Here is a 20,262-nt window from a genome sequence, read left to right as displayed (position 1 = left end):
AGCCTCTCCTCTCTCTCACGCATCTCACGCTGGTCCTTCTCTCTCTCCTCCAAGAGCTTCCTCTGGAATTCTTCCTGCACACCAATGAGCCTCGGCCTCATCCACGCCTCCATCTGCTGTTCTTTTTCTGAGAATTGCAGTTTCAGAGCCTCTTCTTTCTTGGAGAGCTCTACGTGGTCTCCGTGTTCCGGACTCTGGTGGCTGTCATTGGTTCCACTGCGCAACTTCTCCTCCAGATCAGAGCACTTGTCTTGGCTTGCCTGGTTCAGCTGGGTCAGGGTGTCCATATGAGCCACTGTTTTTATCTGGCGCCTTTTGGTGCTCCGGCTCAACTGCTCGTCCTTCTCAGCCAGCTGTTCTTTTAGCTGCCTGACTTCATGCTGAAGCTCCGTCACTGACCTCAGCAGCTTTTTGTTCTCTTCCTGTATCTTCTCCATTGGTCTTCCTGTTCTTACTTTTATGTTTAAAATGTAGATCACTTTAGCAGCTTCTGTTATGTTATATTGTTATGCTGTTTCACTAACACAAGTAGATAGTTTAAGTATATTAGGATTTATGTTTAGGAGTAGAGCTTTAGTCTTTGATGTTGTGCCTTTAATGTCCTTTTTTGTCAGGCTTTGACAAGGCTTTCTGGTTTTGTCAGGCTTTAAAAGTTTTAACCGTTCATCATCAGAGCAGATCAAAGACAGCGTTCTGTAGAACCAGCCAATGTAACAGCAGCGCTAGTGGGAATGCTAGTTATGTTTTTCTCCAATTGTATTTAATCTTTTAGTTGAATATTTATGTCAGCAATTAAGTCATCAGAAATCTACCCCCAATGTGCCTACGACACATCAACTGAAAGCACTTTCTGACTTTCCTGTCTTGTTGAAGCGTCTGTGGTCCCACTCAGTTGCTCTAACTTAATTTTATTATACCTGTTCAACATTTAGAAAAAGCTCAGTGTGTCCTATATCGATAGATATAAACACCATGAACATTTCTGTCCGTCACACATTGATCCACATCAGAAAGATGAAATAAGATATTGCATTTCTGCCACTGTTGCTTATTATGGGGTCTGGCTCAAGGTTTCCTCCTGTTAATGGCAGATTTTCCTGCCACTGTTGCTTATTATGGGGTCTGGCTCGGGGTTTCTCTACAAACTGTGGGGACAGTATAAATAATCAAAGCGGCTGGGAAGTAACACGTTAACACGTTACTGATTTCAAATATTTATTTACTCATTTCACAGCACAAAGACAGAAGAGAGCAGGTGGGTTTATTCAGTGGTGTGTGGGGGTGGGGGGGTGGATGGCGCAGGGAAGGAGAGGACCACCCCTTCTCTCTGGAGGTATCTGAGGATGTCCAGGATGGAGTCCAGCTCCTGACGAAAAGCATCCAACTGTCTTCTTTGGTCCTCGGCCACACGCCTCCAGCACTCTACCTGCGACTGCTTGTCAGACTCAAAAGTTGGCCAAGATCGATCAATCACCTGCCAGAAAAGAAGTGAAAAGTCATGAGGTCCACATGGTCCAGGTCAGAGGAGCAGTGTTCACTGGTTTCAGCATCTTTGGTGCTACAGTCTGGGCAAAGCAGGAAACTCCTCAAATAGGCGTTGCACCTCAAAGACCTTCTGCTGGTCCCAGGCACCTCATCCTCACACCAAGAAAGAGAACTCCCACGTTCTTTTCACGCCAACAATCCCCATCTTGCACCACATACCGTAAAATTCTGGACTACAGAGCGCATCTGATTAAAAGCCACATAATCTAATTTTAGAAAGAAAATCAGTTTTGTATTTATACAAGCCGCACCTGATTTTAAGCCGCAGGTATCCCACGTAGTAATATGAAAAATTAGAATGAAAACATTCAGTATGGTAAATGTTTTTATTACCGTAAGAGACGGGTCACTGACGAGTGACAGACAGGTAAGAAACAACAGCCACTCTTTTCACTTGTATGTTTATACAGAGACCTTAAATCTAATTTTTATCACGTCAGGATTTTTTAACTTTTCTTTTCATTTAATCCACTTAGCAACATAAACAAATATATTGTAGTGGTAAATGCTTTTTTTCTAATGGTGTCTGTAATGTAGCTACCTTGAAATATACATTTGTATCAGCTACACACAAATTACGTTGTTTATGCTTTTTTACTCAAACAATGAACAAACTAAACCTCCCGATGGCCCACCTCTAAAATCTTCGATTTTCATGGCGGTGGCGATTGCTTTTGCCTTCTGTCTGCCGCGCGTAATGCCAAGATTACGCGCGGCAGCTCGAGTTCCTTCTTCAACCGCCAGAGTGATCGCTTTTAACTTAAAAGTCGCATCATATGCTTTTCTTCTAGTATTTTCCACGTTGATGAAGGTTAGTAAAAATGACTGATTCACAATAGTTGTGATAGTGCGCCACGAAAAAAAACCTAAATAAACCGCACCGTAGAATAAACCGCAGTGTTTAAAGTGTAGAAAAAAAGTAGCAGATTATAGTCCGGAAATTACGGTAGGTTTTCATTTGGTCCGGATCAAAGCAGCCAGATCTGCACTGGGACCTAACTAAACAGGAGGCAACAGTGGTTTCTCTGCTTCTCCCCCCTCTCTCTCTCTGTACCCATCTACAGGTATCGCCGCCTTTATAGCTGTATGCTGACCTAATGACCCACTCTACTCTTACACCAGCAGTTTGTTATAATTAATGTATCTCTATGATCTCTGCCTGCAGGAGGGTCCCCCTACATGAGCCTGGTCCTGCTCAAGGTTTCTTCCTGTTAAAGGGGAGTTTTTTCTGCCACTCTTGCTTGTTGGGGGTCAGGCCCTGGGATTCTGGAAAGCGCCTAGAGGCAGTTTTGATTGTAACAGACGCTATATAAATAAAGACTGATTGATCAATTGATTGAAAACTCCCACCAGCCACAAACGGGTGCATGACCTCCATCCATGACCTCCACCTTCATGCCCGTCTACATACACTGAATCATGGTACAGTAGCGCCGTCTAGTGGCAGCTGCAAACATCAGCATGATCAGCTGGGGAAACAATCTGATTGGTTACCTCAGGTCCACTTGTTCTCCTCACCATATCAGTCCATCTCAGTTAACACCCCCCCCCCCACTAGGATTTACACCTAAGCTAGAACACCACTCAGCCAGCAGCTGTTTCCTCCTGTTCCAGTCACATCCATCACATCTCAGTTTACAAGAAAGTCCAGTCCAGTCCCTGAAGCTTACAAATGGTTCAAACTGGAGCCGTGACGGCAGGACCTGAGCGTACCTGGAGATGCCGGTTCTGTCGACTCTGGTGTCTGAGCTCCATGTCGACCAGTTTCTTCTCCAGGCTGCACAGGAGCTTTACCTCTGGACTCTGACAGTCTTTGGCCTCCTTCAGCTCCCTGAGGAGCCTGCCCAGCTAAAAGAGGAGACTTTAGTTTGCATCATAACTCAGACTGCTGCAGGTTAAAAGGAGGATAGGAAAGAGAAGACCTTGACATAAGCACATTTTAACTACCATAGATTCCGGGGCACCTGAATATAAGCCGCACCGCTAATTTACACTTGTAAGCTGCAGGTGTCTCCCTCCGGACCACAGATTTTCCACATATTCCCCATGTTTTACATAATCTTAACTGGCCCGTCTGGTTTCACTCACCATTAAAACCTTGATGCCGCTGCTCGTTTACACAGAAAGATGTTACACAGAATTTTTCAAGAACCTTTTCAAGTTTGGGCCATCGGCCTGTTTTCCTCAGAAAGCTTTTGTGGTCGCAGAGACGGTTCTTGGCGCGGCCGACTCCAACGTCTCACTAGGACCGATTGATTCAGGACTTACGTCCAGCAGCTGTTTCCTCCTGTTCCAGCCACATCCATCACATCTCACATCCGTCACATCTCACATCCGTCACATCTCACATCCGTCACATCTCACTTAAACGCTTCATCAAGTGAATTTCCTCCTTTACATCCCATGATGAGCGTGTGTGCTCCGAGTATGAGGCGCCACATGAGGACTCTAAAGCACTGACTGTACTGTTGCTTGAGGGCGTTTGATTGGCCCCCTCTGATGCTTCTGTAATTTTATTGTCAGATTTCTTTTGGTGGCACGAAGCTCGAGAGCGGGGAAAAAAATACACACCGTTATATAAGCCGCAGGGCTCCACGCCTGTGGAAAAGTAGCGGCTTATAGACCGGAAATGAGGGTATGTTCATGAACTGGAACCACACCTGCTGCTGCAGAGCATCTTCTCTTCTCCTGGACATCTCCAGCCCATCTTTAGCTCCCTGCAGCTCCCCCAGCTGCTGTTGCAGAATGTTCACTGTTATCTGCAAGAAACGTGAAAGAAATGGTCAGATTCCCTGCTGAAGGTTGGTGGATTCATGAGCCAATACCTGCTGAGTGTGGAGTCTGTTGGTCAACACTGCAACCTGAGCAGAGGAGTGCTGCAGAGCCTGGGCAGCACGCCGCTGCTCTGAACAGGACTCCTGCAACCTGAAACATCCCAGATGTGAGCCAAGTGAGACGTAGCCATTTCAAGGTCCCAGTAAGTTGTGACAACCCTAGTTCAGCTGAGCAGGACTCTACCTGAGCAGCTCCTCTCTGGCCTGAGCTACTTCCTCCTTTAACGCCTCCTTCTCCTGTTCACTGCGGAGCTCCAGGAGCTGCAGACGCTCCCTCAGAGCTTCATTCTCCTGCATGACATCTGAAATGTGACTGTCTGCAGACAGCCGAGGTAAAGGAGAGCACAGCTGTAGGTTTGGCAGGTGGCAGAAGGAGCACTGTGCTGCTGATGAGGGATGGAAAACACTGGTACCTGCAAAAACGGTGGGCTTGTAGGGCTTCTGGTAGCCAGCTACAGGAAAGGTTTCTCCTGCTGCAGGACGACCGCAGGGGTGTTTTTTGGCTGCCCCCGGCTGCTCTCCCGTCTCTGCCCTTTGCTTTTCTGTTCCAGTTTGGCTGGAGGAGACAGTCAGTGCATTTCTCTTCTCCTTCTCTAACCTGTCCACTGAGCGACTCAGCTCCTGAATGGTTCTTGTCTTTGCACTCAGTTCCTGGTTCAACCTTTCTATCCGGACCCGAAAGGCAGCTTCAGCGTGGGGTTCATGTCGGGCTGGACTGGAACGGGCCTGTGAATGTAGCATCAAGTTTATGGTGTGAATAGAGTGAACATGGGCTGTGATCCATGACATCAGCCTGCTGACCTTGTGTTTGAGCTGCTGCTGCAGAGCCGCAACCACATCTTGGAGGGACTTTTCTCTCTCCTGATGACCTCTCCTCACACGCTGCAGCTCTTCTTCTAAACTTTGAACCTGAGCTCTATGTCCATCCGGCTCTGTTGCTACGTTTGCTGCTTCCAGTCGCTGCTGCAACGCACAGATGTGCTGCTCATAATGCACCTCAAAAGAGACACAAACACACCATTTCTTCCACAGTTCTGCTCTTTTCTGTCTTGGTGAATGTTTTGAAACAGGTGAATCATCAGCGTCTACCTTGACCTTGTGGAACTGCTCCTCCATAGCCTGGTAGCTGCGCTTGGCCTCCTGGTTGTGGTTTTCAAGCTCCGCCTCCAAACGCTGAATCTTGAGCTCCAGCAGGACATTGATCCTGCTGGATGTAGAATTGTTGGCTGCATCTGCATCACCTTGACCATCAGCTGTGACGGCAGTGGAGATGGGAGCAGGAGGTGAGTAGGGCTTTCCGTTTTTCTGTAGCCGCTCCAGCTCTCTGACCTGACGAAGATGCTGTGAGATAGGGAAGGACGTCTTAGGAACGACTTGACAATTAGTTAAACTTCACCTGACGCTCCAGTTCCTCAATCCTCTTTTGGTCAACACGTTTCTCTCTGGCTCTTCGCTGGTGATCAGTGCTTCTTTTCGCCATGTCCGTTTTCATTTTTTCTACCTAAAACAAGAGAGGAGTGAGGTGGGGTATCTGGCATCTAGCCTTGTGATCTCAGCACGTCTGAAGAGAAGGCCTCACTTGATCTTTCAGCCGCTGGATGTCTGCAGATGCAGCCTTCAGCCGTGCAGCATCTGCAGCTGCCATCTTCTGTTGCTTCGGAGCAGATCTCTCCGCCCTGTATGCTAAATATAGGTTAGTTCAGTTAGCCACAATTATCTGTTACATCAGCAGCAGTTGTTCAAGTTCTACCCAGACCGATATAAGGTGCCAACGATTCGCTGCGTGGAAACTGGCATCAATGAAATCACAGATATGTGACTCAAAACTCAATCATGTGTGTGATTAATGATGGTCCAGGGAAGAGTCAACTGGACTGGAGAGAAGGAGGATCTTTATTCATTCTATGACCTGGATGAAGGAGACCCTTCCTAAATGGGATTCTGCCATCATCCAGACAATCGTACAATAACACCCAAAACAAGCTCTGGTTCTTTAAATTCCAGATGACTGCTTAAAGCACCATATATTCCATCTTATGCACATGCAGGTGGAGTAATTTTACCAACAAACCCATTGGGGCCATCATCTTGGTGACTCGGAAGTGTGTATATATATTCCAGTGTCACCAGAGGCTATGTTCCAACTGGATCTTATCACAAGCCGAGGATCCGAGTGACAAGAGAAATCTGGTGCTCATCTGGAATTCATAGAACCAGAGCTCACTTTGGGTGTTATAGTATGGCTGTCTGGATTATGGCAGAATCACATTTAGGTAGGTTCTCCTTCATCCACATTTCATTCCCAGAGGCGGTGCTTTAAGCATGCGGTGACATAAAATGGAAAGGTCAAGAGGCTGCTCATCAACTTAAAAGTTTTCCATTGACAGGACTGCCATTGGGTGGGTTAACCCTGTAGAATCCAGTAAGTTGCAGGAGTTACCAGACATGCTTTCCTTGAGGTGTTTAATACCGAGGCATTTAGGGCACTTGTCATGGCCATCCTCAATTTGGAGAGGAGCTATGCAGGACACACAATAATCTTCTCCCAGCATTATTCGGTTGCAAAGAATAGCGTTTGCACACCGCTAGCTTGCTATAAAGCGGAGTACAACCACTATATCAAAATCAATGGGATACACTGCCAGGCAGACCCGCACCGGTTTATATATATTTTTGTATTGACAACCAACTGAAACATACTCAGCAGGCTTTAAGCAAAATCAGCATAGCCACTTCGTATGTCTACTATGGCTTGGATAAGCCAAGTTAGCAGCACTGCTAACCACTGGCTTTCAGCTCCACACTGATGCGACTACCTGGAAGGCGGAGACACCAGCTGACAGGAGGTCACTAGTAACACGCAGCACTCCCCTGGCCGGCCGTAGTGTTTGTACAACAGATGTAGTGGCAGAAGCCGAAAGGTGAAGTCACCTTATGTTTTGGCAAAGTCTGTGTATCCCTTTATTTTGTTTTCTTTTCCCCAGCGAGTCGCAGCTTCAGGTAGGCGAGAACACTGCTCTCGTGACACCCGCATACACGTGCAGGTTTCTGGGTCAGCCAGGCGACACCCAGGTGAGTTTATGGTATAATTACTCAACCTGTGAATGTGCGAGATTAAAGCACCACAATAGAACTTAGCATTTACCTTTCTGATTTCAATTTTAGAAAGGATTCTTCATCTGTCCTCCCATTATGATGTTCTAAACACATTATGGTCCGAGTTACTGCACAGAGGATCAGGTTTACATCCTCTTTAGCTACTATAAACTTCTACAGAGTAGCTGGAGCTTTTCCACACGTTAGGATGCCACCGGCTGGCTGCACATCCATCGTAGTCGTACTCGTCGTATGAACACACGTTCTTTCGGTTGTTTTTCATGGGCTCAGATTAACGGTCGCGACTGAGGTTTTGTAGCATATGAGATCTGACCTGTGGCGGGTGCACTGAGAGGTTTAGCTAACTCTCTCTCTTTCTTCATTAGCTGCAGGTCAGCCAGCAGAGCCTGATTCGCCTGTTTCAGTCTGTCCATGTCCTCACGTAGCTGGGTCTCGTTCCTCTGCTCCAACACAAGCATAGCCCAAAATATCTGAATAACCACATTAGCAGTGCTGCAGGAATGGTGTGATTTACCTGTAGCCTGCTTATTTCAGCTTGCAGCTCGGGCGTGTGCTCAGCGTGATCCACTGAGCTGGACCTGGAGGCTCTGAGTTGCTCCCTGATGAACATGAATGAACATTTCACTTCATCTCATTTTACATAAGAGACATCACAGCATCCTTTAGGGTGCTCCCACTGCAGCAATCAAACCACGAGACACTTTGATGATGCAAAATTATAACAAACTGACAACACTGATCACATAAATATGTTCAAATCTGTTGTGAGTGTTGGGGCAGCGGCGTTAGGATAACCTTAAAAAAGCCAGCTGACTCAGCAGACTCTGGTTTTCCTGAAACATGGTGTCCTTGCTGGCTTTGCTCCTGGACTTCTCAGCCTTCAGCTGCAAGTAGAGCTTTTCGTTCTCCTGCAAAACATCACGGCGCTCATTGTTACTTCAACGTTAAACCACAGCCGCAGAACAATCAGCTGATGCAGACGGCGACACGAGTCAGGAGAGACGAGAAGTGAGGACCCGAGCTGGACTCACAGCAACATCTTGGTAACGTGAGATGGAGGCTGTGCAAAGAAGACCGTGTGAAAATCCAGCACATAACAGCAGGTGGAAAAGCAGCAGGTTCAGCATACATGGAACAACACAACCCAGTAGCTGTACCAAGTCTGGATTGGAAGCTTCAAGGTCAAATTGGGACACATCTCCAAAGCTTTCTTGTCCACTACTGCACTGTCCAACTCGTTCTCCATCACCTGCTTGTTGGTCTGTATCTGGAAGCCCCACAGGATCTTGGCTCCAGACTGACAATCAGGTAATGGAGAACCAGCTGGACAGTGTGGTAGTGGAGAAAGTGGAAAAGAAGGCTGTAGTGACCTATGTGGAGGTCTGTGATGATGGCAACAGAAGCAAGAGGAGAAACTGGAGAAATGTCAGGATCTGAGGGAGCAGGTGGAGACGATGTGGGGGACAAGCTGGAGGAGTGGCTCCAGCAGATCCCAGGAACGACAAGTGAGATCTCTGGCCAGCAGAGAGCAGTAGTGTGACCAGCTCAGATACAGCGCAGGACCTTCAAGCTCCCAGACCTTTGGTAGAGGAGCCCAGCTAGGAGGAGGAGCAGTCAACCCAGGGAGGGAGGGCAGGAGATCTGCTCTTTATGCACACATACATAGATGCGTTTGATGGTGATGATGGTTGCTGATGGTCGTTATTGTGCACAGGACAGTAAAAAGCTTCAATCCTGAATGAATCCCTGAGCTGACCTGTTGGTAACCTCTGAGGAGCGTCTCCTGCTCTTTTATTTCCTTTTGCATCTGCTGGAACCTTTCCCCTGCAACAGATCCGACCTGCTCAGTGGCTTCTTCTGCACTCCACACCTGAGGAGAACACAGAAAACCCAGAATAGAGCAGAGAAATAAGTGTCAATGGAGTTGCTGACGGTGCACCTTGCTCTGCAGTAGGTAGGTGTGTTGCTTAAGTGAGTGGAGGTCGTCTTTCTTGGGAGCCCGCTGGAGTCTCAGCTCCTCCCCCCCCTGGGAGCTGCTGTTCTCCTCCTGCACATCAACCCCACCATGTTAACATGGAATCTAGGCTCATCACCTGTGCTGAAGCAGCTCTTTTGTAGTTCCTGAGCGGTGATCTTACACAGTTGTTGGGAAGCTGAGGTGTTGGCGTGTCCTGCTGCGTGTCTGAAGCTCTGGGGTGGCTGCTGGCCTCTCTCTGCTGCTGGAGAACCACCACTGAAGAATCACCTGGTCCTGTTAATGACAGACAACAGGTACATCCACTGGTGCCAAACAGTTCCGGCTTCATATTTGCAATTATTCAAACCTTCATCTTCTTCTTTGTGTTTGGAGGCCGTTTTGTCTCCTCGGTGCTGTTGAGGCAGGAGTGTCGGTACCCTCTGACCCACCGCAGCTGTGTTCAGTGCCACTATGGTGGACACTCTTCCTCCCAAAGAGGCCACAGAAGGATTCTTTGAGTGACACTGTCAAACAAATGGCCGAGACGTGACTGGGAGAATATCTGTATCAGAAATACTTTAAGAGGAAATTGGGTCAAAACCAAATCTACAGAGAGGAAAAGTGATATCATCAGTGCCTGAACTTTGATTTATGCCGTCATGTTGTCCTCTATCCTCCCATTTCCTCTTTCCCTCCCATCTCCTCCTCTATCCTCCCATTTCCTCTCTTCCCCTCCCATCTCCTCTATCCTCCCCTCTCCTCCCATTTCCTCTCTTCCCCTCCCATCTCCTCCTCTATCCTCCCATTTCCTCTCTTCCCCTCCCATCTCCTCTATCCTCCCCTCTCCTCCATTTCCTCTCTTCCCCTCCCATCTCCTCCTCTATCCTCCCATTTCCTCTCTTCCCCTCCCATCTCCTCCTCTATCCTCCCCTCTCCTCCTCTATCCTCCCATTTCCTCTTCCCCTCCCATCTCCTCCTCTATCCTCCCCTCTCCTCCCATTTCCTCTCTTCCCCTCCCATCTCCTCCTCTATCATCTCCTCTCCTCCCATTTCCTCTCTTCCCCTCCCATCTCCTCCTCTATCCTCCCATTTCCTCTCTTCCCCTCCCATCTCCTCCTCTATCCTCCCATCTCCTCCTCTATCCTCCCCTCTCCTCCCATTTCCTCTCTTCCCCTCCCATCTCCTCCTCTATCCTCCCCTCTCCTCCCATTTCCTCTCTTCCCCCTCCCATCTCCTCCTCTATCCTCCCATTTCCTCTCTTCCCCTCCCTCTCCTCCTCTATCCTCCCCTCTCCTCCCATTTCCTCTCTTCCCTCCCATCTCCTCCTCTATCCTCCCATTTCCTCTCTTCCCCTCCCATCTCCTCCTGTATCCTCCCCTCTCCTCCCATTTCCTCTCTTCCCCTCCCTCTCCTCCTCTATCCTCCCCTCTCCTCCCATTTCCTCTCTTTCCCTCCCATCTCCTCCTCTATCCTCCATTTCCTCTCTTCCCCTCCCATCTCCTCCTCCTCTATCCTCCCCTCTCCTCCCATTTCCTCTCTTCCCCTCCCATCTCCTCCTCTATCCTCCCATTTCCTCTCTTCCCTCCCATCTCCTCCTCTATCCTCCCATTTCCTCTCTTCCCCTCCCATCTCCTCCTCTATCCTCTCCTCTCCTCCTCAAATGGAGTGTCTAATTGCCCATTTGGCTGTCTCTCTCATGATTAAACTGGATTTCATTTATCAACCATATCCTTGTTTTATTCCAGGAGCCATCTGTCTAATCAACATGGGGAGGAAACATTGAGAGCTGCTGGTTTCATTCACCTGCTTTTAGCCTTTTGCACCGACTGTAAATGTCATAAATTGAACTGTTAAAGTTGATTGATTGCAAACTGCAGTAAACTGTTGCTTCACCACCATAAACACGCATAGTTGGACTCACTGGGTTTTTGTCAGCCTTGGGGTCCAGAGACGACGGCTGGGAGGAGCCTGTGTTGTGATCCTGCATCAGCCTGTCTACTTCCTGTCTAATGCTCCAGGTCTGTTGATGGACGGGAGGCTCTTCAGAGCTCCTGGAATCTTTTAAACATGTCAGAGGGCGACTCTGACCGAGCAGCTTTGGCTGCAACCCTGAACCGGTCTCCAGAAGGAAGGTACCTTCCAGGATCTGAGACCTCTTTTTCTCCTCAAGCTGTGCACCGCTGGAATCACAGAGAAACTGAATTAAGATTTTGTGTCATTTGTGTCAGTTTTTGAGCTCTGAGCTTCACTGACCTGTCCATGTGTGGGTTCTCATCTGCCCAAGGTTTGGGAGGCAAAAAACTGTTTCTGGTGTCACCCTTCTCTGGACAGATGGCTTTCATCAGCTCCTCAGCAGTTGGTAAGTCTGTGTTCAACAAGAAAACACAAACAAGTTTGAACTTTCATGCACATGACTGAACCAAGGCCAGCCTGACTCCAGATAAGCACCTAAATCAGTCTCTAGCGGGCTGTCTGTCTGTTGCAGTTATGTGTCTATTGGAGGATTACATCATGGTGTCTCCCCATCATTCCAATAACACTCAGCCCTAGTGGCTGCAATGGGTCACTGCTGGTTGCTGCTTGTAAAACTGTTTTGCTCGCCGTCCACATGCTCTGGTAAGTGGACTGACCGAGCTATGTGGGGTGGTGGTCGGGCCACATCCAGACGACTCTGGGTGGAGGCGAGTTGAGCTACGGCTCCACATGCATTTATGTGATCAAACTACGGCTGGAATTTGCGTTTGTACTGTACTGTACATGAACCAGATATGATATCATTCTATGCTAAACATCTGTCACCCGCATCCCTGATCAACTGACCTATCAATCAGGAAATCTTTTAATCTAATTTTATGTGGAGAGAGAAGAGAAGCCAGCAGGTTATCACAGACCCTTTGCTGAGTGTGAGCAGGTAGATTTTAACGTCCATCACAGCTCTTTACTTCTTACCTTGAGCCAGAATTTCAGGCTCTTTAGAAACCTGAAACACACATTTTATCAGTGATGAGTAAATAGACAGACACTGGTCATCACTGCATATCCTAAAAACATTCCACTACAAACCTGCTGCTCTCTTCCACTGTCCCCCTCCTCAAAGTCGTCACTGTACTGGGGGGAACCTGTCAGAGCTGAAGCAGAAAAGAGGCACCTGAAGAGCAGAGTGATGAAACTGGAGTTCACTGCAGGCTCCCTCCACCTTTACCTGCACGTTCTCTCAGGATCTCCTCCATTCCTTCGTCATGGCCTCTCAGCTCAGCGGCTTCCACCAACTTCCTACAAGCAGGACAACCATTATTATGAAGTAACAGCCAGAGGTCAAAGGCTCATGATGTCCGCCACGAGACACTACACACATCTGTTCACAATGGCTTCCTTAAAGACCAGCGGGGCTTCCATGCAGTTTGGGATGAATGACTTTTCATTGATGTGCACGAGTCCCTTTTAGGTAAAGTTGCCAATGAGTGACTGAATAAATATTAACTGACAGAGCCCCTAGTTTAAGGAAGAGCCAAGTTGCGAGTGTCCCAGTGTCTTGGTACATCTCTTCATATCCCGGGAATATGTCCTGCTGCTGGTAAGGCCACAGCAGGGAACATCAGAGTACCTGATAATTACAATAAAATGGTTTTTCCACGAGCAATGACAAATAAAAGGTCATTTACAAGCAGGAAGAACATGACTGATCCCAGCTGAGTGCACGTGGAAGTGCACATCAGTAGAGGTCCGCAGCCATCTTCCAATCTGTTGTTGTGTTTATAGAAATCTAACCAGGGATGCTGAGTGAAAGGGAACAAATCACATTTGAACCGAGCTGTTCAGGGTTAGTTCTGCTCAGAGGTTCTAAGGCTCAGACCAGTTTACTGGTTCTTCATATCAGCCATTACTCTGACCACCTTCCACACAAGGTCTAAAGTTGTAAATACCCCAGGTCCTTTCCAGTGGTGGACCCCGTCGAGTCCAGCTCTCCAATCAGTTCTGAATAATCCAATGGAGACGAAACTCCTGCTTGTAGGTTGGCAAAAAATCTTTTTTTCTCCTCTTCCTCCTCCAGTGTGTCAAAGCCGACGTTGCTCCCATCTGCAGCAGCGCCTCTTGAACCTGCTGAACCCACACAGAACCACCAGCACAAACTGTTAAACATCCAAAAACTCTCTCAACCTTGATCCGACAAATGACACAATTGCCTTGAGCACCAAGGTTGTGGGTTTGATTCTGTGTTCGGGGTCTAGGTGGAGGTTCCATGTTCAGAACAGATTCATGGATATGAGATTAATGTTGACGGGTCCAGCTCCAGTGGTGCTGAATGGACAGATGGATCAGACCTCCTGGGATAAATCTGACTGTTACACATTAACACCCACAGTTCCAGATAGACTCAAAGCCAAATGGCATTAAGAAAATGTTAGGGATAGAAAATAAATGGATGCCAGCTTCTATAGCCATCCTTACATCTACCCAAACCAGGAAATGGATAAACTGTGTCAAACAAATCCTCCGCTTTGGGATTCTTTGATCTTTTGTTTTGTACCAAGCCTACATCAGAGCACACATGATATATTATTTAAGAGTAGAAATCCTTTTAGCAGACTCACTCCTGTGCATGTGGGAGGATATTCACACATGCATGTAATGTCGAGACTGTAGCTTCTTCATGGTGAACACTGGCAAACTTTAAGGAACACTGAATCTTGCCAATGTTGGAGTGACACAAGCCCACAGCTTCAAACACAAAAACACCAAGGGTTCTCACCCCCGTCAGACTGGGTGCTCGTGCCAGCAGTTGGAGACCCGTCACACCTTCTTTCGTCAGACATTTGTCTGAGCTTCTCACGTGCGAACCTGCCAGAGCTCCAGGGTCCTCCAGAGTCATTTAAAAAGGGATCTTTGTGGCTCTTGTCCAGTAGAACCGATGTTTCCAGTGTAACCAGCTTGGGCCTGGGCTCTACAATGATTATTTCAAACAGAAGGTAAACATGAATAGTGCACATGCACTGGCCCAGTTAGTTGGCAGTGCAAACCAACTTACAGGAAATATATTGACCTTTTTATGGACATTAGAGGCAACAATAAACACAACTATGCTTTGAACTTTCACGCTGCTACAGTGAGTCACAATAGGAACAAACACTGTTAAACATTCAACATTGTGCAACTCATGCGACTTTATGTGAGCACCAGCCTAAGGAGAGTTCACATGTGCGCAGCTTTTACCTCTGCATTCATCCTCTTTGCACCAAGCTGGATTCTGGGCTGTCCTGCGACTGCCTTGTGTTCTGGACCTTTGATCGGTGCTGCTCCAATCCACCGACTCATCAGAAACAGGCTGAAGGGACAGTTTAAAACGCATCTGTGCTTTACCTGTAGTTGTAGCACACCTGAGAGCCAGCCAGCCTTTAATACCATGTGTTGATGCCTATTAGCCATAAACGCCTGTGAACGCTTGTCAATAAGGGCAGACATGAGCGCTGCTGCCCCTGCTGGGCGGAACTGGTTCAGTGTTTGATTACCTCATTTAGGAACAGTTCAAACTGCTGTTCCAGCTCCTCCTCAGTCAGTCCGCCAGGCATCCTAGGTTCTTACTGGAACCTTAGACTGGTTCTAGATGTAAGCTGTGGAAGCAGCAGTGAGGGTCCTGGTGATCTGGTGGTTGAAGACAGCAGATTATGGGTTCTACCTTCACTTCCGTCTTTTCCAGTTGCAATTGAACTCTTTAAAGTTGGGATTTATTCGTCCCCAGCACAATTACATTAGACTTGCATTTCTTACGATAATATATGTAAGGATTCAATATACTTGTCTGAGGATATATCAACTTTAAGAATAATAAAAATATTACAATAACAATAATTTTCACAACACACCCTTAAAAATACACAAAGAACGAATATAACTGAAACGAATCTGACTAAATGACATTATCAAGACAAATGGTCTTCAGAAAATACTCCCAACTAGCAAAGTAAATGCTTGCTCCTCACCCTTAAACTAAACTTAGAACTACCTAAAACTACAACCCAAACAGGTTTGCTGAGTTTACTCATGAATCAAAACGTGACTTTATATTTTCTATTGATGAAAGCGCGAGCAATAACAATAACTTTCATTCCTATTTTGAAGAACTCTTTGCCCAACTTGTGATACTTTTTCAGAATGCGCAAGAGCATCAAGTGAACGTTTATTTGCTCAAATTTCGATTAAATCAAAGAGACGTAATTGGTGTCAACCTGAAGCGGCGTTTGTTGCTATAACACTCTTTTAACTTCTCGCGACATAATCCGGATGTTAATCACGATTGGCGGCGGCGTCTTCTTCTTCTTCTTCTTCGTCTTCTTCTTCTTCGCTCTTTTACATAACATCCTAAGATTTTTCGCCATCTAGAGGCAGTCCCCATTAATGACTACGCACAAATAAATTCAGGTTTCTTTTCTAAACGTCTAAAGTTTAGAATTTCGACCAAAATACAAAACAAGGTAATTACATTTGATGCACAAATTTCTTTTTAAAAAATTTGAAAACATCTTTACATTCTACTGAAATTTAGCACCTCTGTTTACATTATTTGAATGTACAGGGAATTATAGTCATGTACACGTAAAGATAATATGGTTGATTTTTCATACTAAGTAATAACCCTAATTTAGTCAGTCAGCATATTGAAAACCATAACTGTAAGTAGGTTACACACACTGATAAAGCAAAGTGAGGAGAGGAAGAAGCTGGTTTGCCGACTCACTCGTCAGCACTTCTGTAAGTACATGACAAATGGCTGGGCACAAAAATCCTCAGCTTCATTTTCAGCACATTTGAAATGCCTGTGTGTGTGTGTGTGTGTGTGTGTGTGTGTGTGTTGTGTGTGTGTGTGTGTGTGTGTGTGTGTGTGCGTGTGTGTGTGTGTGTGTGTGCGTGTGTGTGTGTGTGAGTGTATTCAGGTTGGGTTTAGTGGTGTGCTTAGCCTCTTCAAATTGATGCTGACCAACTGGCTGTTGGCAGGAACCAAAGTCTCATACAATCAATCGAAGGTAAATAAATCAAGATAATTTTTAGAAATGAATATATTTATTACTAATGCCATTAATGTGTTCAAAACCTGTTGCACTAAAGTTATAACAGGGTGGAGAAACAGGAATTAAATTCACCCAGTAAAAAGCATTTCGTGGTTTAGTCAGGGTGTTTATTTGACTGAAGTTGTACCAGCTGAAGTGATGCTAAACATGTGATAGCACCTGGTTAAACACCGGCTCATCAAACAGAACTGCTTTTTTATTCATTGAAGAATGCACCAGTTTGCAAAGCAAAACTAAACGTTTACCCACTTTTACTATTATCAATCAATGAGCCATCAAATGGTTAGAGATGGCAAAGGCAGATAAAATAGAGGTGAAGAAAGAGATATTTGCTGTTTGGCTGAAATGAATACATCTTGCGTTTTAGCGTTTGATTTCAGCAGATAAATTTAAACTTAAAGATGCATTTTAAAATGCACCAAAATAAAGATTTTATGGTTCAAAATAAATCCAGCTTGCCTTTGTACAGATTCTCTGAGACCAAAACTGTCAAGGCTGATTATTCTGTCCCAGTCCAACCATGAACCTTCCAGTCCTGGACCAACTGGTTCATTACACACCAGGAGACCACCAGGAACCTTCTGTTGGTTGTGCCGCCTGTATTTTATCCATTGTCCACATGAGGGCAGTGTTGATCTGGACATCAGTCATGTGATCGTGTCCCTGGAAGGGCATGTTGTCAGCAGAGATCACTACTAATCTCATAAACTTGACCACATTTGTTTTTCTGTCCTCCAGAGGTCAGGCCAGATCTATATAAACTCTGTTTTCACCTGTAAACACGGTGACACTGGTGAAACTCAAACCAGCACAAAGCAAAATGTCACACAGAAGAAGAAGAAGAAGAAGAAGACTCTCTCACTATTTTTCCTGCAGCCACATTCCATTTTCCATACCTGCCAGTGAGCAGATAACCATCCTGGTGATCTACAAGAGTGGGTGTCTGAACATGACTGAACAGAGTCTACTGGGAGGACTGGGAGGACTGGAAGACAAGAACGAGATATGCTGCCATCATTTCTGACACTAAAAACACACATCATCATCATCATCATCATCATCATCATCATCATCATCATCATCATCATTACCACAATCATCATCTTTCACAATGTAATGAAGAATCAAATATGAAAAACATTAAAACCTTTGAAGTCAAGCACAAATAATCAGAGTGAGTCGGCAGATCTAAAAATGTCAAAAGTCAGTGTTACAGAGGTCAAGAGGATGTGAGGGAACAGAGAGGTTCTGACTAGGAGACTTTTTGGTAACTGAGCTACAGATTCAAACTATTTTAGACTTAGTCTGTGCGTCCACGTCCACGTCCAGATCCTTCTAGATCTCTGTAGGCTGGCTAGCTGATTCTGAAGGTCCTGCTGACGTTGTCCACTCTTGTCAGCTGTTTTTTCTGGTCCTGATTGTCCATAAATGCAGCAGCAGCGGTGAGGCTTCGTCCTCTGCTGTCAGGCTAACAGGACAGCTAGCTCCATCCTCCGTCCACCTGCTCCTCCCTCTGATTAAATTCAGCTCCATCACACATAATTGGGGTGACTTTCAGCGAGGACCCCTCCTGCGAGGACCCCTCCCGCACGGCTGCTGCCCTCCTCTTCTTCTTCGTTGCTGTTGACGTCTCCGTTTCATCAGTGTATAAATGACCCTCAGATCGCTTCAACGGGTCTGACAGGTCACAAAATGGTTGTAAACAAACATACATGTGTTACTAGAATGTTTTCATGTTTTAATGGTGAAATTCTTCTTAGACTTTTAATTGGTTTTTGATGGAGATGCCAGATTACAGAAAAGAAGACACGTCCTTCGTACCTGACGCTCTTTGCTGAGTCAGGTCCATCAGAAGCAGACAGGTCAGAACTGACCTTGACTGACCTTCTGTTGTGCAATCGGTTATATGATGAAAAATAAATCACCTTCTTCTTCTTATCATCAGCCACAGGCTGTTATTTTCCTAATAAATATGTCTTTGGCAGATTTGTAGCACATGTGGGTTTTTGCTCAGTTCTCCTGAGGGTACAGGTCCACCATCACACCCGAGTTAGCGGCTTCGTCCTGTTCAGATTCACTTTTAACACAAACACTTTTATCCCTGATTCATCAAAGAGTTCTGCTGCTAAAATACCTCAACAGTAAAAGTGCTAACAGAGTTACATGGAGGTGATTAACGCCAGCACGGAAGGACGTGTGGTTGTCTGAGCTGTGCACTGCCAGAAGTCGTTGACGGAGAAGGAGAAAATGAAGACAAATGGAAGCATGGAGAGATGAATGAGTGCAGAAGAACATGACAGACCAGAGAATTATCAATCTGGATAAAGCTCATCGACTCTGTGGTGTGATGGATTGGATGTGTCTGCTGGTAGCTCTGATCAGACAGACTATGAGGAGATTCTCTTTCTGGTCGTCAGCAGCTCACGAGTTCAAGTCTGCGCTCCCACAAGCATTTAAAATGTTGCTGTTGAGTGGATCATCAACGGTTTCAATGAGGTCCATGAAATCAGCACCTCAACCCTCAAATACCCTCAAGTTCTTCCATTTCCAACTGACCTGAACCCCAAACAGGAAGAGTCACCCGCAGGGGTCTTCAGATTGAACCCAGAATTCACAACCTTCTTGCTGTAAAGTCAGGCTGCAGTTCTGTACAGGACACATGTGAACATCCAGAGTGGGGCTGAGCTGATCCGAGCTGACCCGAGATGCTACAGAGCATGCACATCAGCATGCACAGCAGCATGAACAGCAGCATTTACAGATATTGGAGCAGGTGTTGCTCCTGACCCTGGATGACGGTATCCATGGAAGTACAGCACAAGTCCATGGTCAGACCGTGGATGTCTGGGATGAATGTTTTACCAGAGAGAGTGTGTGTGTGTGTATATGTGTGTGTGTGTGTATGTGTGTGTGTGTGTGTGTGCGTGCGTGAATTGTGTGTGTATCTCCATATTCTCTGACAGTCAAATTTACACCCACCTCATATGGGAAGTGTCCGGACTGCTGTTTGAGGATCATATAGCCCACTTAGCTCTGAATTTATATTAAATATTAAATCCAATTTAAATACAAAATTACCACATGAAATATTAACCAAGAGAGTAAATATTTAATGTGAGCCCTTTACCACAGGCTTGGTATTCATTACCACGCAGTGCTGGATTTAATAGCCAATCTCCCGTGAGACTAAGCTCAGGTTCCTTCTTTCTGAGGAGCTGCAGCAGCAGGGGGCGCTCTTGCTCTCCACATCTTTGGCAAATGTGTTCAAAAATCCCCCATTTTACAGCTGAGTGGACCTAGAGAGACTCTGACAGCAAGAAATCTTGCAGTTGTGTGTGCTGTGTGTTAACAACCACTCACATTCATACGTGAAAGTGTTGGGAGTTGAAACTTGACTGACAACTGCACACCAATGCATTCTGGGAAAAGGTCCAAGACCAGAAGGATGAGATGAGAAAACCATCAGTCAGCGGTTGCCAACAAGTCAGCCTCCTCCCTTCAGCCAGTAGGGGTCAGGCTGGCATCATCGCCCCCTTCAGCAGGAGACACGAAGGACCGCTTCAGTTTGTTTCTGTCAGTGGTGGCGTCACATTACGACCCTTCAAATAAATCAGGCAGGATGCGGTGTCCTCAGCCTACCTGGAACGCAACATTCACCCATGAAGATGCAGGAAGGAAGCAAGCGGAAGAAGATGCCTCTCAGGGGCCAAACACTGAAGATGAGGAGGCGGGAGGAACATATTAG

At 46.3% G+C, this 20,262-nt stretch overlaps 1 protein-coding gene across 5 annotated transcripts; it reads right to left on the bottom strand.

The window, feature by feature from the left end:
* Window positions 1-1,198: 1,198 nt before the first annotated feature.
* Window positions 1,199-15,800, bottom strand: cep162 (centrosomal protein 162). Of its 5 annotated transcripts, none has more exons than XM_057045311.1 (27): window positions 15,678-15,800; window positions 14,961-15,093; window positions 14,665-14,776; window positions 14,204-14,395; window positions 13,377-13,554; window positions 12,656-12,726; window positions 12,517-12,581; window positions 12,403-12,433; window positions 11,707-11,818; window positions 11,375-11,633; window positions 9,821-9,977; window positions 9,635-9,747; window positions 9,436-9,543; window positions 9,253-9,366; window positions 8,292-8,404; window positions 8,011-8,095; window positions 7,810-7,936; window positions 5,959-6,062; window positions 5,776-5,880; window positions 5,469-5,708; window positions 5,181-5,375; window positions 4,793-5,105; window positions 4,564-4,696; window positions 4,371-4,470; window positions 4,206-4,304; window positions 3,259-3,393; window positions 1,199-1,474 (listed from the first exon to the last, which is right to left on the bottom strand). In XM_057045311.1, the coding sequence occupies exons 2-27, from the start codon at window positions 15,018-15,020 to the stop codon at window positions 1,262-1,264; spliced, it is 3,534 nt and encodes a 1,177-aa protein (XP_056901291.1). In that variant the 5' UTR covers window positions 15,021-15,093; window positions 15,678-15,800; the 3' UTR covers window positions 1,199-1,261. The 5 variants fall into 5 exon arrangements, 4 of the variants coding, with proteins under 4 accessions (XP_056901291.1, XP_056901293.1, XP_056901292.1 ...); XM_057045313.1 differs by having other exon boundaries at window positions 5,181-5,342; XM_057045312.1 differs by having other exon boundaries at window positions 13,377-13,551.
* Between the last annotated feature and the right edge of the window lie 4,462 nt (window positions 15,801-20,262).

This window comes from Takifugu flavidus, chromosome 10 (genome assembly GCF_003711565.1).
Source record: "Takifugu flavidus isolate HTHZ2018 chromosome 10, ASM371156v2, whole genome shotgun sequence".
In the NCBI taxonomy this organism is placed as follows: domain Eukaryota; kingdom Metazoa; phylum Chordata; class Actinopteri; order Tetraodontiformes; family Tetraodontidae; genus Takifugu; species Takifugu flavidus.
Note: the sequence above shows the minus strand (reverse complement) of the source record. Positions and strands in the feature narration are given on the sequence as shown.